At 40.0% G+C, this 27,619-nt stretch overlaps 1 protein-coding gene across 1 annotated transcript in view; it reads right to left on the bottom strand.

The window, feature by feature from the left end:
- Nucleotides 1-27,619, bottom strand: part of SHB (SH2 domain containing adaptor protein B) — a 57,186-nt gene that overhangs the window by 8,679 nt on the left and 20,888 nt on the right. Inside the window, exons 3-5 of the mRNA XM_030467954.1 lie at nucleotides 14,461-14,676; nucleotides 6,901-7,069; nucleotides 3,338-3,457 (exon numbers count right to left, since the gene is read on the bottom strand). Coding sequence (XP_030323814.1) covers nucleotides 3,338-3,457; nucleotides 6,901-7,069; nucleotides 14,461-14,676 — 505 coding nt within the window. The remainder of the gene's footprint in view (nucleotides 1-3,337; nucleotides 3,458-6,900; nucleotides 7,070-14,460; nucleotides 14,677-27,619) is intronic.

Raw genomic sequence — 27,619 nt, forward strand, 5'->3', positions numbered from 1 at the left:
ATTTAACTGAAAAAAATACTGATTCCCACATGCTGGTGAAGGTCCTTAAGAAGTACAAACACACCTAAAAGACAATGATGAATATGAATGCCTGGAGGAAGCATACAACATTTAGAGAGGAATAGAAGCAATTTTTGCCCAAGAATCATCTTGGAGGCACAGAGCTACACAGGTGCCAAATCTCACCTAAACCCACAGGGCAATTCCAGATTCCACTGACCTACAGATCAGGTTCTTCCCCATTTCTGTGACTAAGTAGGCTCACTTTGGCCTAAACAGTAATAATAAAGAAAACACAGGGTCATTGATCAAGCAACAGAATCACTGATGACAGAAGTAACTCACTGGATTTTGGTATCAACCCAATCAGAACCATTGCTTTAATGAACCAAAATGGAAAAAAGGTACTGCTCCTACATACTGAAATAGAAGTGTCTTTGGGCTTGAAACAGCATTTCAGAAAAGTCAGCTTCAGCTGTCTAATTTTGTCCGATTGTAGCCAGCATTCTTTTCACTTTCTTGACAATTGTTTCCACACAGTGCTTTTTTTTTTTTTTTAATCTAAATGAAGTTCCTGTCTTTTTGCTCTTTAACGTGACTGATTTATGCAGTTACACAACAAAGACCATTCTAATGCTTGTCCCAGAATGTGCCAAAAATTTTCACACATTTTGAAGTGCGAGTTCTAGTAGTGCAGTGCCAGAAACTTAATATTGGAGTTCACTGTCTTTTCACAGCCAATCCTCACATATATAAACACACATAATCCACACTGACAGCAGAGTTTGCTCTCAATATAGATAAAAGAATTTGCCAGGAGATAATTTTAGTCAAGTGCTCAACACAAAACAAAAGGAAACTGAGTTCATTCCTGTGCACATGTGTGGTTTTGTTTCAATATAACTTTTTCACACTACCTAGATGTTGTATGTGCTTCTTTATTTCATGTAGTCACTTGTGTGGGTATACAGAAATTCTACCTGCCTCTCATCTATGCTTATAATGGGCTGAGATATGTGTGTTAATTATCCCATTTGCTCAAAGAGCTGGAGACTGGTACCGGATTCTTTGATTCTATGACTGATCTTTTCATCTATTATGCATTGTCCATAGACAAATCATATTTCTTGTGTTCCTGTTATGGATCCACTGCCTGATCCTGGGGTGGTTACCACCTCTTTGTTCTAATCTACCTGCTAGTACTACACAGCTGTTGTACAGTCTTTTCTGTTGTATCTGCCTAGGGAGGTTGTTGATGCCCATTCCCTGGAACTGTTCAAGGCCAGGTTGCACGAGGGATTGTGCAAGCTGGTCTAGTGGCAGGTGTCCTTGCCAATGGCAGGGGGGGGTTGGATCTTGATGATCTTTAAGGTCCCTTCCAATCCAGACCATTCTATAATTCTGTGATTATGGTAAAAAAGAAAAAAATATCAGTCAAAGGATAAAACAGAAACTGGATGCTGCTTCAGTAATTATGGGCCGAATACAAAGTAGACCCTACCCATCGAAAAAAAAACTAACCCATGAAACAGGCGACTTGCACTCACTAGTTTTCCCAGTGAGTTTACTGTGTCCCCTGCTCATGAATTGCTGTGAAAAGCTCATATACAAAACACTGCAGAAGAAATACAATTCCATTATTAAACACAGCCTGCCACACTTGTACCAAGGAAACCCAGGTAAAAAGGCTAAAAAAAAACCCCAAAAAACTCTACAAACCTACAGCCAGGATGTTCAGCCTAATGGGAGAATACAGGCTTACAGACAGCCTAGTACTTTTCAGAACACATTAATTGATTAATTAGTAAAAGGTGAGTGCAGTAATTTGAAAGTATTTCATTATGCCTTCTGCAGCCATTTTTAATCAATGTGCCTCACCAGTGAAGCAATTTCTCCTAGAATTTATTACACTTAAAGAAAGTATCAGAAAGACATCACACTTGATTAGATAACCAAGAACAAACTCAATAATTACTTCAGGACTCCTACTAATGTGCTTCCAGAGCAAGCCTGGATGGCTCATGGCTGTAACCTCACAGCTTAGTCTTCAGCATTGCTTTCCCATATTCAAGGTACAGTCACAGCAGATAACTCATATCCATTGCTGCAGGGCTCTATTGCTATCTAAATTTCCTTTTCAACACAGCTGAGTTGGGAAAGGAGGCCTTAAGGGTGCGCCCAGAAGCAGATCAAGTGTTCCTGAAGAAAAATACTCAATGAAGCTGGATTTTGAGATATGCAAGTCCAGTTTATCCTAGTTCTCATGTAATACATTCAGTTTGGCTGGTGAACACTGGTTTTAAACCTACAGCTTTTACTTGGTTTACTTTTCCCAGATTTCGGTAGTAGTCCCTTCTCCCCTGTACATCCATATTCCCATCGCTCATGTGGAGGGTCCTAGCTAAGGCAACTCTGATAGGTTTTACAAATTTGACAACATTCTGCACAAAACCAACATCCATACAGGATGCCTTAGGGTCCCCATTTAGTTTGCCATGAGAATCCACAGCTGATAGGAGTCTCAGTGCTCTACTATCACAATTCCTCTGCCTAAGGAGTAGTTAAAATGCTCTTAGGAACAGTACAGGAAGAAAAACAGAAAAGCACAAGGAGATTTCTCTTAAAATTGTACTCGAATCAGAAAATTCATGTGCTGATGCAAGAGTTAAGTGTAATACTTAAAACCAAGTCATATTACAAGACTTAAAATAATTTACAGGAAAACTAAAGCCTGCATATATCTGAAGTGTGTCACATTAAGACTTGAACATTTCAAAATATCTAGACATCTATGGTTATCAGAGAATACACAAATCAAATGACTAAAGTAACAACAGGAGCTGAACCTCATTTCTAAAGCAGGTGTCTTCTAGTTCAAGATGGACCTCTGCATTACAGAGAGATCCCAACAAAAACAGCAATGGAATTAAAATGTAAAAAAGAGTCCTACAAAATATTTTTATTAAGCCCTGGAATAGAATCTTAAAACTAGGTTAACATATACCCTTCTACTCATTCCACAGCTAAAGAAATAAAATACTCAAACAATGTAGTTGCTTATTCAGCCTTAAACATAAGTAGCAGGAGCTGCTGAATTAAAAAAAAATTCCAAGTTTATTTATTTAAGTGAGCACCAAGAGACCAAACAACTCCACACTGCAATATCCAAATGCAGTGACTTGCCTCTACACACTATGCAGACTGACAGCCTCAAACTTTCTGGGTGCCCTTTGGAGCTGAACCAATGCTGCCACGGACTAGGTAATTTTCTCTTTTTGCACAAGAGAAGCCGTGGCATATGAATTGCATTTATTGTGTTTTACTGCCAAAAACTTACTTCAGTGAAAGAGAATAGTCATGCTTGCTCGTTTGACTATTTCTCACAAGGTAGCTGCACTCTTTACATAAACGTAACAGGTTTTCTGCATCTGTCCGACTGATTGCTCCGTGATACCATCTAGGAAAAAGCAGAGTGATAATACACATATAGGTTAAAATCCATACTCCTTTCAATACTTCATTTCTTTAAGGTATGAATAATGGTTAATATCACATGGATACCTTTTAAGATCTAACATTTTATGGACAAACCCCACATTGCTTCCATTATCTGATGTTAACTTTACAATTTGTGGAGGCCTGTAATTCCTGTCAGCTGAAGGAAAAAGCTTAGATCAGGAAAACATGTAACAGGATTGGTGTACATATTTATGTAAGAAATTCCCATTCAGAGGAACACATTATAATCTTTATTTTACAAGATGATCCACAATATATACATGAACTCTACTTCATTCCTGTGATGTATCAGTATTTCAACTAAAATACAAAACAAAAATAGAACCAGCAAAAGCAAAGAAACAGAAAATGACATGTGAAAAACACAAACAGTTGAAAGTGGAAAAGAGTTGCTAAGATATTTGCTGCTGAGGGATAATTCTCAATAAGCAATTTAAAGACTAGGTTGTTTTCTGCATCTAAGAGAAGCATACTGACTCTAGGCAAGAATCAGAAAATGGGCCTGGGAGTGTATAACTAATAGGAGTAATTTTTAGAAACAATTTGCCTTTCTTTTCTCCCTAAAGGGGTCAAATAAAACAAAAATAAAATATGACTTATCCAAAACCAGGGAGATATCCTAGACTCCAATATTCTGAAGGAAGTAATTCACATACTCAGATCCGGTGTTCCATAGTTGGCAGAGACTGTCATGGAAAAAGAATGTAGGGCTGGTTCCAGGAAACAAAATGTGATTTTTAAACAGTTGAAAGAAGAACATCCAGATACAAAGATAACTGCTGATGGGAGACCATCTTGATGTAGAAGTGATGCCTGGAACATATTTCAGCTACAGCTGAGAGTATACAGCAGTATTCAGAAGTGCAATTGCTTGTGAATCATATGCCCATGTAAACAGAACACTCAGATTACTCCTATTACAGCTAGCTAGAGAGACAGTCATAGTATTATAATCAACTTAAATTTCCTGATTAATGTGCTGTTTCAACTGTACTGCAGCTGTTTGCCTTGGGTGTGGCTATTATTTAAATGTCAGCATATAGGTATTTGTGCAGAAAGGTCAAAGAGTCAAATATCAATGACATGATACCAAAATAGTGAAATGAAAACTTGTGGGGGATATCAATGTATGTGACATAAGAACTGGAAGACATGCACGTCTTCTAAGACATCCTGGAAAACACAGGCACACAATGCAGATCTGAAAGCAAAATTAAAACACAATTTGACCTTTATCAGTATCTCCTCCCAGGAGAGGAAGGCTTATAGAATGTTCTTCCTGATGTCCTTTACTTTTTCAGGCTTCAGCCACTTAGCTCCACTGAAGACAGAACACTTCATCAATTATAGGGTAAGTAAAATCAGTTTTTACAGCTCATATGATGCACAACACTGTTTCTTAATTAACAGAGCAAAAAGTCACCAGATCTTGTACATAGGGCTGTGAGGGACCCATTTTTAATAAGGCAATGTAAATAGAACACACTCTCTTCTTTAGCTGTTGAGCAAATTGAACAAATTCATTCAGTTCCCTTGGGTCCATGAGTTACTAAGTTCATAGTTACAGATTCCTTAATCACAAGGAAAGAGCAGCATTTTTTTCTGTATTATCACAATTAAGTATTTCTGTCTGTTTGCAAAACTTCCTAACCTACTTTCTATGAAATCCACTTGTCAATTTGCATGATTCCTTTCCTCTAGCTCCTTGTACTCCTCTCTATAAAAATGAACTCCATTTTCGTAAGGAAAGATGGAATGGCTTGGCATGTACTGTGGAAAGGTCTCACACTGCTAAAACTTGAGAATTTTGTGTGATTATGAATAAACTAAGGTACAATACATCTAAAGGCTTCTTTTTTCTGACACACACACTAACTGTGCATTAATTTGTGGTTTGATCTTGCATAATAAAGAATCAAAAAGAATCTTATCTGATTAAACACTTGAAATTTTAAAGGAAGCAAAACTAGTTCTACAGCAGTTATTATTGATTGCAGTTACATATAACTTCAGTAATGCAGATGAGAGAAGCACACAAGATATTTATGAGTGAAAATTTAATTAACAGACATTCAATTTTTGAAGTATTTTAAATGTTTTTAGGTTTGGCGGTTTTTTTTTGAGAGGATATGGTGGGCTGAAAACACCCAAATCTGAGGATCAAATTTTACAGTCAAGTTTATAGCATTTTAGTAATTTACCTTACAGTATCACTGTATGATTTTGCAACAGTGGTTGCTACTTCCTCTGTTGAAGATAAGTCTACAGACTGTCAATGAGCAGGCTCGAAGGCTGAGGTCAATTAGATGAAATGTGACACCATGTGGACGGTACCATTCTCTGTTTCAAGCTAAAGTTTCCAAATATTGCATGTAAAAATAGAATGTCAAAGGGAAAGAAATTTCTGGAACTACCTTCTCTCAGACACAACTGGCAAAGGAACTGCTAATCCTCCCAACATGATTACCATTCAGAAACAAAGTATACTCAAAAAGAACACACTCACATCCATGCTAAACTATGCTCTTCCTATCCTGTGAAAAGAAATTCTGCATCTAACTTCTAATGACAACATCTGGAGTGTGACTGCTTTTAGGGTTTCAATACATAGCTTCCTCACTATAATGTATAATTCTATTGAATTTCTCCATGCTTACAACTATCGGCGTAAAATTCCTTTCACAAGATTTTTCTTCCTTTGCCTGTCAGGGGATTCTGGCCCCTTCCACAGAGCTTCACCTTTAGTATGACACAGGGACAGTGGGTCATTCCACCACACAACCATTCTGTACAAATGGTTCAAGGAAGGGTAACAGCGAGGCAAGACAGAGGCCACTCTTCTGGATACCAAACATTCACTACAGGGAATTACAGCAGAACTTGAGTTAGGATCTGACAAAACTGCTTTTAAATACTACCTTAGAGTAAAATGAGAGTCTTTCCTGAAAACTTTTAAGTGGTCTTACTGGTTTCTCCCTGGACCAGTGTTACAGCCAGATGCAAGGCATGTCTAAGCTACTAGAAACATGTTCTGCAGCCACAGGTACAGAATTTGTGCAGCTTAAAAAGCAATTTATATATATGTGATATACACCTGTTTTGCCTAATGCAATGTAATCAGCATGGTTGAAAAGGGAATAACTACACATATCTTTGGCAGATAGATAAAATTCACTGCTCCCAAGATGAGTTTCCAGTGTAACTCTGTTTTGTCTCCCACAAAAGTTACCTACATTTTGCACAATTCATACAAATAGTTTTTCACGAACAGCAATACAGGAGATACTGAGTAGGCAAAGCTGGACAGCAGGATTTGGTACACTTGCTGCCCCTGTAAGTGGGGAGGCAAAGAGCTACAGAGCAATTACTGTGCTTACTTACATCTGCTTTTCCAGTTGAATGCTTGGATCTATTCTCTCTCCCAGGATCCCACAGAATTCTGGACTGCCATGTCTGATAGGTTTTAAGCCTCCTCCAGGTGCTCTTAACTGCCTGCGCTGGTCATTTGAGGGAGGAGATGCTTGCGGTTTCTCAGTTCCATTAAACTGGGCTGCAAGATACACAATAATTACCTCTCCAGGCAAGTTTAACAAGGACCAATACAGCTGCAGCACTTAAGAGAGGTTTCACACTTCTGTGGGAGAATAAACACACATTAAGATGTAGTGGTTTATCTACAAAATTATATGTATTAAGTAAAAGTATTTCTAACTATGCAATATACAGTTCCTAAAGTTCTCTTGTTTTTTCAGTAACAAACTCCACACTTTTCTAAACCTTTGTACAATAACTAGTGTTTATATTAACATTTATTACTTCCCTGTACAGTGCTGGCACAAAGTTCTCCTCTTCAAACACTTCGGTACAAACTGATGAAAAGGGAAAATGACATCTTCAAGTTTCTCTCACAAACTGTATTATTCCAAGAAATGCAATATTACTTAGTTTGCAAACTCTGATCTCTTAGAGCACAGCAACACCTGTAGCAAACCACATACTAATGATGTCGGCATTTACTTACTACATTTACACTTAACAGATTATATGTAAATTGTAGAATAGAATATTGACAGCAACAGTGAAAGGAACTACCCACACCATCTTCCTGACTGGCTATCTTCTGTGATTTGCTTCTTCATTAAAACTGACTTTCCACCTGCAAATGGCTTATTGTTTTAAGGTCATCTACTGGGGACCAGGCAGAAAAAACTTCACAGTATCAGGAAGCAAAAATCACAGTGTACACAAACACACACAGCACAATCATCTCTCAAGCTTCAACAGAGATATCAAAAAAAAATGTTACAAGGACAATCAAAGGGACTCCTTTAAATAGCATGTTTTAGATCTCACACATTTAGAAGTCAACACTCTGGAAGTTAGGCATGTAGCTGGTAGTACTTACTGTTTTAAAATAGCACTATACAACAGCAAGACAACCTTGTAATGTTCAAGAAGATACTACATACAGAATAGAGATGTGCTGGACTTGGAAAATGTTTTGAATTTTGTTGTTTCTGTATACTTTCCTCATAGGGCTTATGACACTTCCAAATTCCCCCTCTACTCTGAGAAAGCAGCCACAGATTATTGCAAAAATTGAAAGATATATTAAATAATATTCCAAAGTATCCGTAGTGGAAAAATGCTGCTTATGGAAACTCATATTTAGCCTCATTACTAGGTAATGAAAGCTAATTAGCATAATAAGGAGAAACATTGCATGCATGTACTTGCCAGTAACATACATGAACAGCATTGTTTCAACTGTAAAAAGACACCTGGATGTAATCTGGGGACTCTGTGAGTACTGGTGAACTAATGTCAGCTTCTGACCAAGTAACATCTTTCAGACACCTAAAAGTTCCGCTCACAAACCAAAACTTAGTTCTGATTGTGAACAGCAATATCTTTGCAACATGATGGTTAGAAGTAGGACCTGTGCTCAAAAAACAGCACAAGATAAAGTTAAATATGAGATGATTTGAATGGTTTTGTGTCTGAAAAGCTCGGACAAGTCTCTTAACTCCTGTCCCGTTTATTTTCTTGTGAATTAAATTGCCAGGAAGCAGCAATCTGAAAGAAATACCCAGACAGATTGAACAGACTAGTGCACCACCCCCACACAATGTTGTTATCAGGACAGAGTTTTGCCTAGTATGAATCTGCACTTAACCAAAGATGCAGAATATACCATGAAGCTTCAGAAACTCAATTCCATGCATCTACGAGTGCAAAGTTCTTTATTGCTATGGCATTTCTGTTTACATTGTCATTAATTTATGGGACTGCTTGCATACTTTACCCTTCCTCACTCTCTATGCAGCCTCTCTTTCTTTACCCCGTCCCTGCTTCAAGTCCCCCAAGGCTCACAGCACCAGCTTTCTGTACAACAGCCGCCACAGCAAGCAGAGGTGACAAAATCTGGTCCTCCTTCAAGGTACCCAAGAGCAGTGCTGAAAACTACCAGATGGCCCTCTTCATACCAGCGGGTCACCTTTTTGTAAAGAAATACTAATAAAGGTTCTACAGACTTGGCAGGCTGTTTCTTTACCCAAGGGTTTGCTGTCCTCCGGTGACAGTCAGGAAAGAACCGATTTCACACACTCTGATGGGAGCCAATGTTAGCCTGACATTCCTGAATGGACTCTCGGTCTTGATTTCCTTTTACAGCCAGATTATGTCCAAGAAAGCTACTTTGCTCATGTTGCTTTGCCAGCCTCCGCTCTTCTGGGCAAACCAGTTGACCCAGCTAAGCAGTAGGTGTAACAAGACCAGCCCACTTCCCATAAAAGCTACCAAAACCACATTTCATCTTCAGCTGTACAGCCTCCAATGAAACAAAACCATAACTGTAAAAGACCTCAAGCTGCAGACAGCATAATCCAGCTCTGATATGCAGAGACACATCTTTCAGCACTGCATTTAAGAGCAGAATTGCCTGAGGAGAGCTGTACAGTCCTACAAATGTCAGCATGACAGCAGCACAAGCCCCATGCTTAGCAGACAGTGCAGACATGCTCCCCCCCCAAGCCTCAGCAATTTCACAGCTCGTAGCACACTTTCAGCCTGGCACATCTCAAACTCCAGTTTGGAGGTAAACAGGCTTATCTGTTCATGCTTCGGCAATAAATCTTGAAATCATGGCAGAGAAACAAATGTTTTCTTTACAAGACTTGCATGTGTAATCAACTTCATGATAATTCTAATACTGTTTGCCATTTTGGATTGTTTCCTCCATCTACCAGCTGATAAATAAAATAAATTTCCTGTGTAAGTCGCTTTGTGTCTTCATTTCACATCACAAATGCCTGTGCTCCCAACAGGTGAACTTCTCAAAATAGGAAAGTTTTAGCAGAGGGTCCCTTCAGGTTCACAGCTTCAAACTTCCAAGCAGTTGGGAGATGATAATTTTTGGTGTGTAAAGTGGAACTTGTCCATTGCCAGAATTTTTTATTCTGCACAGACCAAATTGTGCTTTTCAGAATTCACCTCAGCTAAGAACTGCAGCACCACACTTAGCTACATTACAGAACCACAGTACACAGCAAGTCAGAAATGGGCTTCCTCACTGCAGACTTTCCACTGTTTCACACTTGGAAGAGAATTTGGACCTCTTCTTAAGATCTTTATTTCCTAGGAATTGGAGTAAGCGTAGAGACACTAGATGAGACAGCAGCATGAATCCCTTTGCAGCCAATCCTCACATACTCCTTTGTAACAAATAAGCAGTTACCTAACAAATACTATGTTACCAGGAACTGCAGGTACAATCAAAGAAATCTAATTAATCTCAAAAAATCTTTACTGCCTTAGCATTTTAAAACAGAACTCAGCATGCTGTATGCCTAAAGAATTCAACCGTGCTATGTAAAGTTATATTTTAAATTAAAGAAAATTAAGAATTAATTTAAGAAAAATTAGCTGAGTAGCACATATTCACCAGCCTTGTGTAGGAACCTCACGGTAGCTCTGATACTACTCTTAGCCTCACCAAAACTAGTATGTAAGGAAAAACTCAATCCATGGTATCTCCATGCTACACTAAACCACAGAAACAAGCTAACAAGAGATAAGCAGTGTCACCTTCTCAAGCATTTGTTTCTTTATGACTTCTTATGCAGCCCATAGGCTTCAGCTACCCTCTCACCTTCAAACAATATATTACGGGCTCAAAAATAGCCCTAACATCAAGTTGTCCAAGAGCACAGGCAAGAATTATTGAACATGACTCCAGCTAAGCAAACACTGAACAGGTAGGCAAAAAATAACTGGAAGCCTTTTAGCTAACAAAATCAGCAAGAATTCACTATTTAGCTATCTTGCAGGAGCTCTTCAAAAGCAATATATAGTCACTGTAGCCCTGACATTCCCATGACATTTGGCCTAGCCCAGACAGCCAGCAGGATGAGGATGAATGAGGAAGTACACAATCCTTCTGGTGGGCAAAAATGCACACACAGCTAAGAGAACAACACCTTGGGTGATAGGGAGCAGGTGTCTGAATGCGAGAGAACACAAATTCCAAGGAGACGTAAGAAGATAATGGGCTGGGACCATCTGTCATGCAGAGGGATGAATGAGAAGGTCTAGACAGAGATGCAGTTCTCTGGGTTAAAAGAAAAGGGAGAAGACCACAAATGAAACAGAGATAGACAAGATGCAGATGTGGTGGCAGAGGGAAAACTCTTCAGAAGCTGGAATGGAGAGTAGAAAAATTCCCTGTATAACAACACAAAGATGACCCACTGCAAATCTACTGCTTCTGACTGCTGCAGGCAGCTTGTGATTCCCTGCAGGTAGCAGACAGTCTATCTCTACATCACACTTAATATGGACTATGCTGCTGTGCAGTGAGGCTCACCTGTTAGGAGATGAAGGCTGCACATATGCTCAACATCACTGCCATCATAGGGACATGAAAAAAAAAAAAAAAGGCTACTGAACCAAGTCAGACATCCAGCAGAAACCCAAAGCAGAAGCCTTTACACACATAGACCAGATTTGTATTCAGCACCTGCAGAACAGCCATCTTGGCACTGGAAGCCTAGTGATACACATCTCTGTTAATTAGCCATTCTGACACACAACAGGTGTCCCAAATCATAGCCAGGATCTCACAGCCAGAAAATCTCTCAGCACAAGCCTTGCAAGCATTTTAATTGGTCTGGCAAAGGGGTTAACTAAGCTCAGGCATGTCTGAATCAAAGTGGGCTGCCACAAGGGAGAGTTCAGCAGCAGAATTGTCTGTCCTAGTACAAGCCACTCAAGCAGGTTAGACTTTGGTATTCATGCTCCTCAGGGACAGAGACTACTTCACCTTCACACTATCCAGCAGAACTAGATGCTGGTTTAGATCCAGGCTTGAAAAGAACTATCAGCATATGCTTAATGGGAAAGTGACTAAGCCTGGAACTCCACGTTAAGAGCTCACATGCCAGAGGCAAATCATGCTGCTAGGAAGCAGAAATCAGTTTTCTCCAGCCTCTTTTGTTCTGTGGATCAAGATGAAAGAGGATGTTGAGCAAGAAGCTGCTTTTTACGCAGCTTCTTCAGGTTCATCCACATGTCTCTTGTTCTCACATTTCACAGAATGGATACTGCAGACATATGGTTGGCTTGGAAACAAATCCAAATCAACCACAACCTAAAGATGTAAGAACAACAGAAGCAGAGAGGAAAAATCACTGTCACAGCAGATCACCACTGCTCTACTCCACTGTGCTAGAAGAGAAACAGATTTCTGTCACCCACATCGACTTATCAGCTAGGGAATCATCCCAATACCCAGTAACGGTATTGTCACAGCTGGCTGTTTACAGAACAGTAGCCATGTTTACTTGTGGAGAGGAAGTTACTTCTCATTTCTATAGTATGGCACTAGAAGTGAAACAGAATTGTAAAATCATAAAATAATTCAGGTGGGAAGGCACTGGAACGTGTTTAGTCCAACCTGCATGAAGCATGTGTTTCCAATGCTTGACTGTCCTTGCAGATAAAAAAAAACCCTGTATTGAGTCAGAATCTCTCCTGATTCAACTTATATCTCATCTTCCCATCTATCACCTGCTCATTCATGAAGAACCTGGCTCCATCTTCTTGAAGATCTTATAGGCACTGGAAAGTTGCTCTTACACCTCCAAAGCTTTCTCTTTTCCAGACTAAACAAACTGAGTTCTCTCAGTGTCTCCTCACTTATCACATGCTGCAGTTTTTTGACATTTTGAGAGCTCTCTGCTGACTTCAATACATACCAGCATCTTTCTCTGCATCAGAAAACTGGACACATCATTACACATGTTGTCTAAGAAATGTGAAGAGGAGCACTTTGCTTAGTCTACTGGCTATGCTCTGGTTCACACAGGCAAGAATGATGCTAGCCTTCATCACTTCCAGGGTGCACTGCTAGCCACATTTAGTCCACTTTCTCCACAAGTCCCTTCCAGCAAAGCTGCTACCCAGCAAGCTACCTAGTCCTCAGCCCATACCACTGGAGGGGTTAGTCTGTTCCAGATGCAGGTCTTTGAGTTTGTCCTCGTTGGATTTTGTAAGCATGTTGTCAACCCATTTCCTCCAGCCTGTCCAGGTCCCTCTTGAGTGGCAGCTCTGCACACATAAACCCTTCCCTGATTTGACATAATTCCAGACTTCATGAGGTGTATTTCCTCTCCTCCTACTCTACGCTACTGATAAAGATGCTGAACAGGAAGGGTTTCAGAATAGATCCCCTGAGGAATTACTCTTGTAACCAGACTCCAGGAAGAGTATGAATCACTAAGCCCCACCCTTGGAGGACAATCACCCTGACAGGGTCTACCCACCTACAACATTTCAGCCCAGGTAACACAGGCCAATGCCACAGCACAGTGTGATGAAGGCCAGAGTCAACACAGATGACAGCTCCTGCCCTCCTTCCACTAACAGATCTAGCAGTTTCAATGCAGAAAGCAATCAGGTTGGTCAAACATGATTTACCCAGGGTAATTGTACACTGACTGCTAATTACTGCTCTCAGGTTTCTTTCATGCTTCTGCCCAGAGCCACATGTCTTCCCTCCTCATACTCACAGTCACTACATATAACTCTCCTTTCCCAGCTTTCTGCCCAATTGACTCCTAAAAAGGAAGGGGAACACGCTCCTAGACACAGCTTTTCACTAGAACATAATATTGATAGGAAAATCATGGAGCATGTATTACTCTAGCACTCTGTAAAAGCAGTCTGGAACATGGTGAGATGAACTAATAGAGCTGGGCACACAGACAGTCAATGAAAGAAAACACCCTGGGCTCTAGAATCACATCCTTACTGAACAACATCCCCTCAGACACTTCTGGAAAGCAACAGAATGGAAAAATGAGAGCAATGTAATCAGCACTAAGCACAGACATTCACTGAAAAAGAAATCACTTTGTGTCAGATTTCCTTGCCTGACAAGTCCTGATGTGGGAGAACTTCAGCAGTTCAAAAGGATTAATCCAAAAACAAGATCTTCATAGCCATAGGAATGCTTGCAAATATGATAAAAATACTCAAAATACCAAGAAACTCATCACTAAGCAGAAGCACTTTGCTGTACAACATATGTACAGTAATTTTTTTGTCCATACTTTTAAGAACTGCACCACAATTTAAGGACTTTGCAAAGTAACTCCCCTCAACAGTGACCACTATTAAGTCACTATTCAATAAAATGGGGGTAAGGATACACAGTGTGAGAAACGTAAGTTTTACTAACATGACCCAAATGCTGGGATGGTTGACGAAAAGTCAGTTGAAGTACCAAACAAAAAATGCAATGTTCCACATTTTTGCGGCAGGCAAAGATTTTAGACTACTCACATGTGCTTTTCAGAGATTTCTCCCCCTACATGTACCAAAAGAGCAGAAACACTATATATGTGCTATGAGAATTTCCTGGTAGGGATCTAAGAATCCTACCTGCTAGAGCTGGGATGGTGACTTTGTTCCACTCCCATGGCTGATCATACTCATCTGCAGGCCTGTCGTCATCCTGTGGCAATTTGCTTTCTCGTAACTGGTGACTCATCACACTTTCCGAATCGGATTCCACACCGCTGCCTTCGGGTTCATAGGGCGTGTCATAGAGCTGCATGTTTTTCTGATGGGACTTCATGCATTCCTGCTTCTGAAACTCTGTTGGTAAGAAAGAAGATGGCATCAGCATCACTACAAATGATGCTCTATTCTCACAGTCAATAATTTTAGTACATTCAACTTCCATCCATTACTTAATAGCACATTAAGTAATGTGCTAAGGATTATACAGATGGCAAGGCTGTACAGGACTTTCAAATTTTATCTCTACATTTGGTAACTGGCTGGAAGCAGAAGTTTGCTCCAACTAAAAACCACAGCACAGCGTCTCAAGCCTTAACCAACATTCCTGAGCTTTCACAGAGCCAAATTTCAGAAAGCACATGACCCCTGTCAGCCTGTGTAAAGCATCCCTACAAACAGCTGTAATATAAATTCCTAGGAATGCAGAAATTTTGGTATGCAGCTAACTCTTCAAGAGGAGATCATTCAGAAGTACAATGCAATGATACAAAGATCACAAAAAATAAATCCCACAAAATAATTATATATGCTGATGTAAAAGTTCTCTGCAGAATACCAGCAGAAAATTATCTAGGACTAGAGCAAGAACACTAACAAAAGCACTGGCAACTAGAGCTTAGCACACATTAGATTAAGAACCATGTTTTTCTCTAAATTAAACTGGACTTATCAAAAAGTAAACATGTTGAAACTTCACAGAAAGGAACAGTGTCTCCTGAATACAGGAAAGCAAAAACCAGGCTTTGTTAGGAGGAGTACAGTTAGGAAATCAAGGGGAAAGCTGTCTTGTTTTCATGCCTAGCCCCAGGTATGCTAGAGCCACCAACAAGAGGGTCCTGTTGTGTCCAGTCTGAACACTTCCTACAAGGAGTGCATGAGGAGTGAGCTAGTTCATAAAGCTAGAAAGGAGCCAATGCAGATGTACCAAGACAACATGGTCCAGAGGCCTATGGTAAGGAGAGATGGCTTTGGTTAGTATGAGGAAAAGATCACACACAAAAACCTGATGGAAGAGAGTGAAGATGTAGTCAGACTTTTTTTTGCAGAGCCAAGTGATCAGACAGGAAGAAACAGGCACACATCAAAATACATCAAATTCCATCTGAAAACAAGAGAGCACCTATTTACTGTGATAATGGTCAAATACTGAAATAGCTTGCCTGGAGAGGCTGTAGAGTCTACATCTGCAGAGACATTCAAAACCTAACTGGACACAGTAGTGTGCAACCTTTTTCTGAACTAATATTCAGACCCAACTCAGTCTCAGCTGTGATTATCCTGGCCTCTGAAAGAACAAACCAAGAATTTCATCAATGTAGTGAACTGAAATGTTACTTAGAAAACATAAAAAAGACTATGGAAGGGAGATGACTTTTCAACCTACAAATGAAGTAAAGATTCAGAGCAGTTCTCTCCATTACTGTAAAAAAAGGCTACTGGCATCTTCTAGATCGTTCCACCTGCACGGATGGATGCAAGGATTGAAGCAACTTCATCTGGAATAACAGATCTTTCTGGTATCAAGTTTTCAAGGCACAGAAACTAAACTTTTAATATCAGAAAAGTCTGGATGCCAGAGCAAGGAATCAAAGAGCAACCCCTTTCTAGAGTCTACTATTTGCATCTTGTCCTCCTATATAAAACAAATGCCTCACAGAGAGAGGACTATTTTAGCAGTGAGGGAACCCATCTTCAATTAGGGCAGTCAGAGCAGAGTTATGAGCAGCACAACTTTTGAAATTAGTCAAACATTAAATTGATTCAAACATTTTATGTTCAGAAGCCCCAGCAGGGGCTGCAAAGTGTTTGGAGGATTTGCTCTAGCACACTGGCTTTCTATAAATAAGACTGAGTGCACTACAAAAGCACCATACTGAAAAAAGAAAGAAAAAAACAGGTAGGACAACATATTCCTTGCATTCTCACCTGCCACTGAAAACAGTCTCAGGCTCACATTGAGATACCAAGTGATCTCTCCAAACATTCTCCTGACAGACAGCCTGGCTGTAGTAGATGAAGGCCACATCACAGACATGTATGAACACAGAAAGCTAAGTCTCATTTGGAGTTCTTGATATCTAAGAGGAGACAGGTCTTGCTGAACTGGCCCAACCTCTGCTCTCCAAATGCTCTCCTCTTGAGGCTTCCAGTGGCGCTCCACTGAAGCAGCATGTAAGAACATTTAAGGGCAGTGAGATGTTTGCACCAGGTGTATGGGTAGGCTACACATCAATCATTAACTTGCCAGCGGCACAAGACAGATGCTAATGCAAAGAACACCCTGATACAAGAACTCAATGAATCCATTCCCTTTGCCTCTCCATACACATTTCAGAAAAACTTAGCCAACTCCTTACTCATTCTAAGCCATGAATGTTTCTTTTAATGCTTATCTGGGCAAGAAAATGCAGAAACATTTTAGAACTCATGATGCAGAATTCTTATTGTGTTAGTGCAAAGTTTATTCATCACAGAAGCCAAGTTTCAACTCTGCCCAAACTTCACCTCAGACCACCAGGCGTCAAACTGCTTTCTCACAATCTGATCTAGGTCCAGTTGGGTACCACCAGATGCTGGGACACAAGGAAACACCAATAACATTCCAGTAGCAGGGAGGGTTATTTTGCTTTGAGACTGCAGGAACTTCCTACCAGTGGTCCTGATTCTGTATTTTACTGGAGGAAAAGCTGGATATGTGAAGATCCTCCCCTCATTTTTTGTTCTTAGCAGAAGCCAGGTGTCTCAGAAGTAAGTCACTTTCCAGGAATGAATAACTGACATATTTACCCCTGCTTTGGTGTGAGAGCTTGACATAACCTCTTGATGTGAAAAGCAGTATCCTGAAACAGACATCATGACAGAAATCCTGCTGAAGTCCAAGTATGACTCATTACCCCAGGAAGAACCATACAAAGCAGCTTTACATTCCAACAATCCTGATAAAGACTATTAAGCCAGTCAGAGCAAGGGCAGAAGGGAAGAAGTTCCTTTATGGTAAGTACCGATAAACATTAATATCTTCTACAGAAAATATGTACTGCAATAAAACAAACAAGCAAGCATAGCAGGCCCAAGAAGACAGGAAGTATCCCCTTCAGTATGGGAGTGGGGAGGGGCAGAGAAGAGGGGGGTGCGTACTGGTGAAGTCAGGAAGGCTGATAAATGAAAGGTGAAGAAAAGCTAAGTCCTGGTGGATTCAAAGAACAGCAGCTTCCAAAGGACATGGACCATCCTTGGAGAAATACTTCTTTTGCAGACAAAGACGAAGAAATAAAAATTTAGGTCACTTCAGACCCCTGAAGGCAGAAGTTCTTCAAAGCCTTCCCCCTCAACACCTGATTTTCTGTTCGATAATCAGTGATTAAACATCATAACTGCCATCTTAAAACTGGTCTTCAGAGGTGCTTTGATGCTGCTTAGCTACTCAATCCTTACACATTTGTAAGAAAGACATAGAAGAGGAATAAGCATGTCCTTTTTATTTAGGGAATCAAAAATCAAAAAACCTCCACAAGATTCCATACAATTTACTATCAATGGCCAACTCTGGAGTTGCTACACCCAGCAGCATCATACAACTACATCTCTGATTTGCTTGTAGGTTTCCTTGATCTTTCTGATCACAAGCACTGACCTTTGGAACTCAAGGATCATTGTTCCATGGGCTAAATGGAGCAATTCAAGCGGGAGTAAAGCAGAACAGGCTTTGGCTCAACCAAGATCTGTGATTCTCATTCCATACACTGAAGCTTGTAAGCTGTATAAAGGAGGATTCCTTCCTCCTTGGGGTAAGTTTGAATGGAAGACCTCCTGGAAACAGTGCAGCATAGGTGTTATGTACACCTGTTAGCACAATGGTTCTCATCAGCCCATGACACGAACTACTGCATTCCAGAAAATGTCCTAAGATTAGCACAAATAAAATCAGTTCCTCTTGAAAGAAATTCTAAGGTCAATGTGGTAGCTATTTCTAAAAACTAATGCTCTCCAGTGCTCAGGACAGTGAAGCTTGCAGCAAATATGAGTATTATTTCCTGCAGTTAGACCGCCCTGGCTACTGATGGCTGTTCCTGATGATTGCAACATCCTTGCCAGCTCTCTTCAGACACACAATCTCACTCTTCCCTGGGGATCCCCTTGAGAGGGGGAAAGAGAAGAACCCATTCATAATATAAATGCCATTCAACACTAGCACAGAAGGAAGAGATCTTCTTGAATCTTGTCTGCTAGTGAAAGCCCTATTTTTCAAAAGCATTGAACGAGCACTGATCAAAAAGAATTTGTGTGATTATATTTATCTGTATTTATACATTCAAGGTGATATTGCAAGGGATATATATACATGTGAGAAAAAGTGAGTTTATTAAAATCAAGAAAAAATACACAATTAATTCCCTGACAGCTGGAAATTTAAATTCAATGAGAATTACCCAGACATGAGTTACCTTCTCTGCATGTAACTAGCTTAGCACACAGGGGCAAGGGAGCAGAGAAGAAGGGGAGGTGGACAGAAACCTACCTTCAGATTTAATTGCCCTGTGATATATAGTGAGGAAGAAGTTACCCAAAGGAACAAGAGATATGTCAGACTGAGACACTAAACTCACATAGACAGAACAACTGACATATCTAATATAACAAAGATGACATGTGCTCTTCTCCTGCTTTAGCCACCTGCTAGCATTCCCCGTTAATATGAGATAGGGAGAACAACTTCTCAAAAGTCCAAGAGTAGATTTCTTCTATAGACATGGTGGCTACATGGTGAAAATCAACACAGAACTGTGAATCGCACAAAAACCTCAACCCTCTAGCCTGTGAAAGATTGTGTCACTATGATTAAAAAACAACAAAATTGAGTGCGAGCTCCAAACATAGCCTGAAGCTTCCCTGATGACTAATGATAATTATTTTACCTTTCTTAGTCATTTGGAAAAAACCTACATGAAAACAAAGAGCAGTCAAAGTAATATCTGATGGATGTACTACATGCTTTTCCGTATGACCAGGATTCCAGAGAGAACAGGCAATTTAAGTACTTTGTTTCCTCCTTTGGCAGGACTTAAAAGCCATACAGCATCTGCATACTAAACCATCTGTTTTCTTCCTATTGCATGCAAGAAACATCCACAGCAATTATTTGCCCCAGTGATCATTTGCAATTTTGTAAATGGCAAGTTGCAAGAAACAGTGATCAGCCACAGTGGTTATTTGCAATTTTGTCCACTCCCAAGGAAACTGTTGTCCTATTAGCAATTTTTCTGTTCTGTTGAGCTACTGGCACAATCTAGAAACTCTGGTCAGTCAGTACCCTAAGCACCTAATGAAGATGAATCACTACCTGTGGGATGTAAAAGCCTCAGATATGACTCCAAATTTTAGCATGGATGATTTGGTAAACTCAATGTCCAGCACAGTCATACACATGCATACAGTAAGGATCATTAATATAGGCATGAAAGATGATATACATTTTCTGTTCAGCTCTGGAGACAAAATGGCTGAACTCAGAATTCTAGCTCCACATGAGTAGACCAAGAAAGCTGCTCAGTTGTCACCACGTCCAGCCAAAGATTTTTTTCACAACCCAAGGCTTTGCATGCAGTAAAAGACAGATGACTCGCTGTGACAGAAAAAATTGTTAGTGAAGAACTCATCCTCCTAGGCCTATGACCATATTACTATGACCATCAAGTCAGGTCAGCAACTTATGGAAAAAGTGACTAGGAGCAACAAGTACCCAGCATATTTAGGACCTGAAATACTCTACCCTGAGCTGCCCAGTTGCTAGTATTCAAGACCCTTCACTTGTCTGCAGATTCATCTACACTGCCGAGGCAAATCCTGACTAAATGGCAGTTCTTAGTTGAAAGCCCACTTACGCAGTAATCTCTCAGTAATTCAGTATGGCTTTTTTCCCCTTGGTCAATACTTTTATGTAACAGTACAGAATGTGAAGTCATGTTTGAATGTATGCAAGTACAGATAAAATGATCTGAAATGTACAGTGTATCACATCATCACTCAAGAGCAGTTGCGCTCACATTAGTATCTAACCACAGCAAATAAATCTGGATAGCACTCAACAACGTATCATGAAGAACATACTCTGCTGCTAAGGAAAGCAAACCACAGTCATGCCAACACCATGAATCAGTCCTCTTCCTCCCATCTTGCAGCAGAAGCATCACAATTCACTAAGAGTAACAACTGATATTTTCCAAAAAAGTGGTCAGAAAATGTCATGTTATAAAAATTCACTTAAGTCATGATCTTGATGCATATAACTGAGTAAACACTTTCTGGTAATTTTTCCAGTTACACTTTTATTTTCCAGTGTGCATCTCTAAACCACTGAATAATGCACATGCTCACATTTTCAAAGCACACAAAATCACACCCAAAGACATAACTCTGGAAAGTTGGATCTTCTTTGTTGTCTTCAAAGAAAGTTACATTAAGTTCCTTTAAAAGGGATTAGGAGAGGCTGTCTGTTGATGCGCTTTATATTCTACCATTATATGCCAAGTTTTCTCAGTACAGTGCATCTCACAACTAAAGGAAAGGGCAAGTGTTACTTAGCTTAACACAGAAAATCAATGGTACATCTGAAAGACACCCCACTTGTTTCCTTTCTCTCCCCTTTCCCTTTCTGTTTCAACGGAGACAAATGCAGGTACCTTCTAGCCAACCTCTAGCCAACCTGACAGCCATTAACACTTGCTTAGGAGAGACTCAAGAAGGCTCAGCTATGCCACTACTCTCTTCTGCCTTGCAACCCCCCCTAGCAAAGTGGTTTGACAGACCATACAAGAACTACATACATCCAAGAGCCACCAGCCCCCTCTGCTTCTTCACATAGCTGTTGAAGCTACCAACTGCACAGAAAATCAATTCAGAACCCAAAGCAAGCCCAAAGTTCCTCCAGATAAGTCCCATTCCCCCCAGTTTGCTGTTCTCCACCTACAACAGACTGCATGCCTACATCCTGCTTCATAAACCTGAGCTGTATGTGAACTCTCTCCCCCCAAGCCATCAACACATGAAGCTGAACAAGGCAGAACACGGAGCAAGCTCAGATGAAGATTTAATATTTCCAGTCTTTTTGCACATGTTGAAATTGCTGAAAAAATTCAGCAACAGTAGCACAACACTGTCCAGCAGCAAGGAGAAACATGCTGCAAGCTTCCTACATCTTTGCTTGGCTAGACATGACACGAAGAAATGCTCAACACACACACAGACACAAAACAACCCCAACCAAACAACAAAGAAACCAACGAAGCACCACCCTACAAATCACCAACAAACAAACAAAACAGAAAAACCCACTACAAAAAAAACCCAAACAAAACAAAAACCCCCAACTAAACAAAAGAAAACAAAACCCCAGACAAAAAAAAAAAAAAAAAAAAAAAAAAGCCCACGAGACTCACCTCTCACCTGAGCCCATTCAGAAAGGGCAGGCCAGTTCCTGCAGAAAATAGGCTCTAATAATTTTAGCAATCAGAACAGAAATACACAGCTGAGTTTGCATATTTCATTCTTGCCACAGAGCACTTTCAAGCAGAGTTCTTCATAGCCAGTCTACACAAAATGTAGAGTACACAAAAGAAGCTTTGTTTCTGACCACCTTCCTACTGAAGTTTTAAGATCATTTTGTGACACTTCCATGAAACCACATTAAAACTTTAAACTGACATGGCAAGATGTTCATTCTCTGTGACAAGCAGGCACAGAACTGGCTCAATCTTCAGTCTTCATTTACTTTTAAGGATATGAAAAAACTCCTCTGGTTTGGGTTACAAATCCAAAAAAAGATGCAGGAGAAACTGCAATTACCATATTACAGCTAATTGCAAGAACATATAGCATTTATCTAAGGTTCCACTGATGTTTTGCCACTAGAGACTTCAGGAGCCTGGGTATAAAGCCAGCAGGCAAAAATTCTAACCATTTGTCACAAGTAAAGCACAACAAAGATGACAAAATATCAACACCAAAAGGGTGCCTTGTTCCTTCCAAGAAATGTTTGCTTTATCACATGCTTAACTAATACTTCCTACTCAATCTTGTTTGAGCTAACAAATTTATGTACACATAAACAAAGTGATTAGAGTAAGAGACAATGTAATATGAAGGGATGAGAAAATACTTCTGAGAAAAAAAATCTTCACTAGTTAAAATAAAGTTAAAAAAAGGACCCCCAGCAGGACTTGAGAAATGCTAGCTGGGGAGAGGACAGTAACTCCTTCCTACATGGTACTGCATTTTAAGTCCACTAGTTGTTTGTTTGTTTTTATTTTTAAAAATCTGGTTTGATGCAAAAATATTTATTTCCATGGTTGTCATCCTGATACTAGTTTGGTTATTAACATGTTGCTTCTAAACATTTTCACAAGGGCTTCAAACACTTACTTTGGCTGAAAGCCACGAGAGGAAAGAGAAGAGGAAAAAAATGCATAACTTAAGATATATGAGTCTGACAAGGGACTTGTATCACTTTTTTCCAAAGTGCTGCCAGTCTCATTTTTAATCTTAGCATCATTGTTCCAGCTCCAATTAACAAATCCCTATAAAGCTCATCAGCAACAGTTCACATCTCTGCTAAGCATCTGACTTTGCATGTAACAAATTCTCTCCATTCTGCTTCTGACCAATGTTGCAGGAGAACAACAGAACTGGGACAGTTCAGGAAGCTTGAGGCCTGAACTGGTAAAGTCAGTAAAATGTAGCACTGATGTCCCTCAACTCAATCAAGTAACACTCCTCCAAGTCTGAGTCAAGTGCGAGAGTTCTCCCTTTTCCATTCAGACGAGAGTCAGTACAGTTGTCTACAGTCCCATCACCCTTGGAGTTGGAAAGCACCCTGAATTCCTGCCAACAGGAATTTCAGGCATGCACATAGAGCCCAGTCCAGTCCACAACCCCATGTCCAGCCTCTGCTCCTTTATCTCAGTAACAGATAGTGAACAGCTGCAGGAATCATACCCACTGCTGCCACAGCATGCTTTCAGCATGCATGTCCTCCACCCAGTGTTACCTCCTGAAAACTGGAATATTTATGGACAAGCCCTTGTTGAAGTTATGTTTCCACATATTGCTTCTTTATGCCTCACAAGCACCTGTTGGGTCTTTCTATTGGTTAAGGTTAAAAAGGCATGTGCTGGGAGTACCCCTGACATTGGGGCAAAGCTGGAAATGGACTGAGACTGAACAGACAAGGATTCCCACAAGCTAGTCTGGGTTACCCTAATTCTCACAGCCTTTTCTCACTTTCAGAGAAGAACTACAGATTAGTTGCAGGATCACAGGATTAATTAGACTAAAGAAGATGTCAGGAAGCCATCCTATTCAATCTCATACTCAAAGAAGGGTCAGTTAGGAGGTCAAACAAGGTTATTCAGGTTCTAATTCCTCAATCCAATCTTTAAAAAAAAAGATTGGAGAGTACACAATCCCACTAGGCACCCACATCCACCATTTGACTGTCTTCACAGTAAGATTTTGTTTTTCACTACATTCAGTTGGAAGCTCTGATTTCAGTTTATGTTCATTGCTTCTCATAATTTACTTTTTTCCAGACATAGAAAGAACAGATGGAACACCAATGAAATCAGAAGGAATGGCACACTACTTAACTCTGCTTTCAAGAAAAAATGCAACACAGTTTCATTTTTAACTTACTTGATTCAGTTTAAGGGTTTACACAACACACATGAACTTTTACAAGACTGAAACTGGGAGAAGCTCCCTTAGCTGCCACATGCTGTCATGCATAATGTTCAGTATAAGAGAATACTTTGCAGTGAGCTGATGCTCATCTGTTCTATCTCACTGGATGCCTGGAGCATTGAGACACCTTCAAATTCAACATATTTTGACCCCAGAGCAGGAGGGTAGGAGGCAGGTAGAAGCGAAGATGGGAGGGAAACTTAAGAGCAGCAGCAAGTTCCTTACTGCACTAAGATATCAAATGAGGAAACGAGGAAACCAGTGTAGCCAAAAGATTTCCAAGATTTCCAGTGAATTCATACTTCACTGAATTCTTCTCACTCTAGGGTCACAGTTTTCTCTCTTTTTTTTTTTTTTTTTTTTCTTTTTTTCTTTTCTTCATTATTTCTCAAGAAACAGCTAATAAACTTCTAAAATGACATATCTTTTTGGACAATTCAGCTTTTCAGACTGCTTGTCAGTAGCATCTCTATCTTGATAGGCGATTCATATCCAGTATTAAAAGGAATGTTAAGAAAAACAGCCCAAAAACTTGAAATTTGTAAGGAGGTATGGGAAGTGAGAGAGAAGATCTGTGCTAACAAGCAAGCTAAAACAGACACAGAAGGGCAGAAGCATATTAAGGAACTGAAATATACTCTCTATGCCAAAGGCAATGCTGTGCGTTCAAACTACATTTGTGCACCAAGCAATAAGCACCATCATACATTACAGATCTTGCTTGTATTAGAAAAACAGGTAGTTTGTCTAAGTAGCCTTTGATTAAAGTGAATTGAAACTACTACTTCTTTATCAATGTGATACCAGGCACCTTTCAAACTGCAGGCAAGAGTTTAAGCATTTTGAACTCAATGGTTTCTCTTTCCCAACCATGCAAGCATCCATCCCTATACTTCACAATGATTCATCACACACTGAACAAATAAGCTGCATTAATAAAGTTGAGTTCCACATGCACTCTCACCTACTCTATTATGATGCTGACCTACTTTTTCAAAGTTCTGGACATCTCCAGAATATTTTGGGCCTAAATTGTGCCTTAATGAGAAGAAGTGGCAAGAAACTGAAAAAAACCCCAACCTCCATTTATATTCAGGCTTGTGATTTAGGTTTCACTATTTTTAGTCCATTTCCAGACTAAATCAAGTCAAAAGAGGAAGGTAAGTCTATTGCAAGAAGGGGGAAAAAAAATCCCACAAACCAAAAAACCAAACTGTGGCTTAAACCCACTCTGGACTGTATGTTTGTACACTGAAACTAAGCAACATGTTGTGTGTGTGCAACTGATGCACTGAGTTGCAAGACACAGGGTCTCATTTCTAACTCCTATTTCAGACCAAGGTTGAAGGATGGTTACTCTTTCAAAGAAAGGACACTTTTACAGTTACCCAGCTGTACACAGTAGAGATGAAGAGTTGGGTTTTTATCTTCACACATTTGTAAGCTGCTATGCACTGTCCAGTGCAGCAAACACGGACATGATCTTAAACAGTAAAGAGAATGGCTTTAATTATTGTCAGGGAAGAGACTGATCTAAACATAGAAAAATGCTATTTATTTTATGCACAGCTGGTTTCTACCCCCAGTTATGCATCTAGTTATAGCAACCACAATACACTACAGTATCTCCCAACATGAAAAGTAAGACTACACATGCCAGCCGTATCTGCTCACACTCACTGATGGAGTGGGAAGTGCTCCATGAAGACAGCAAGAGAGGTACCATCATCCTGGCAACAGGCCATGCATCATGTGAAACAGTTTCACAGCACATGGGAGATCTAGTGCTGTGCTCTAGAGAAAGAGAAGATAAGGACTTGTGTTGAAGTATATCAAGCATTATTTCCAATATGCCTCAACTCATGCAGATCACACCTAATGCAAAGGAAGGAGTACTCTTCCATAACTGTCCCTGGACTACCTCTTTCCTTTACATCATTGCAGAATTTCTCAATTTCTAACAAAAAAAGAAACAACTTAAAATAGATGCTGAAGGCCAGGAAGTTTCTATCTAGCATCACTTCTAGCATATTTTAAAGAAGAAGCACAGCTGTTCAGAACATACGTCCTCAACTCTGCTGGGCTGCAAGGAATTCTGTGTTACGATCAAGCTAGCAGCAGGTGAGAAACAAGTTCTATAAACACATACAGTAACACTGGCATTGTGCTCCAAATGCATGCTTGGGATACATCAGCCATCCCCTATCACTGTCAGCTCTGGGAAGAGCTCCCCAGGATTTCCAGCACAACCCTTAAGCAAACTCACAACATGTAAATAAAGTCATTTGTTAAAATTTCCAAGCTCAGTTTTCTGTGCTTCTCCAAACTGAACTTCTTCTCCAAATCTCACACACTGGCTCTCCACATTGCTATGAGTTGAGAGCACACACACATCAAATTCAAGGGTGAGGAGTTGCCTTGCATTTATTCCCACTATTTTTTTTTTTTTAGAGAAAAGACTCTGAATACTTGTTGTGCTAGAATAAGCAACACAGTCTTATTCACACCAGCTGGCAAAAGGACAATGATCTTAAGAGTTCTAGTGAAGAATCCATATTACCATATGAGGTGGATTAAAGGATGGATAAATTCTCATTTTGGTCTAATTTCTAGTCATGACTAGCCTAGTGTTAGATCCTCCTTTAGAATCTCGAATAGGAAAACACACACATGCAGGAATAAGAGAAGCAGCTTGAAAACTTCCAGCTCCTGAGCTTAGTGGGCAAACATACTGCCTTTTCTGTGTTGGCTACAGCTATCTCCCATGTTCAAATACAAGCAGATAGCAAATCTTTAACAGAGATGCTGCTACAGTGCCTAAATATGATGGGTTGGCTTGCCAGGCTCAGTGACCTTCAGTAGGCCAGAAATGTTCTTTCTAAACATTCCATGCTGTATGTGCTAGTCTATGCAGTCTATTTATCAAAATAATTATCATTGCTCTCTTTGCCTTATTTTCAGTGGTAAACTCAGTGCCAACAAGCAAGATGCTAGAGGCATCTTTACCACAAAATCCTGCTAAAGGATTTTACATGAACTGATTCACCAACAATGTGCTGTAATGACTATTCAGATGAAGTTACGTGCCTGAACAATAAACCTGCCTCTTCAGTTACACAGGAAACTGACACCCAAGACCTTTTGAAGTAGGTACAGGTTCATGGGAATGCTTTTTTCCCCACACTCCCAGTGTTTCTGTGATAGCTTCCAGCAAGACAGAGCTACTGCTTCCAGCATGTTCATGTGGAGGTCCCAGTTAAGACAGGTGCTTTGCTTTTGTTAG

The sequence above is a fragment of the Calypte anna genome, chromosome Z (genome assembly GCF_003957555.1).
Source record: "Calypte anna isolate BGI_N300 chromosome Z, bCalAnn1_v1.p, whole genome shotgun sequence".
Lineage (NCBI taxonomy): Eukaryota > Metazoa > Chordata > Aves > Apodiformes > Trochilidae > Calypte > Calypte anna.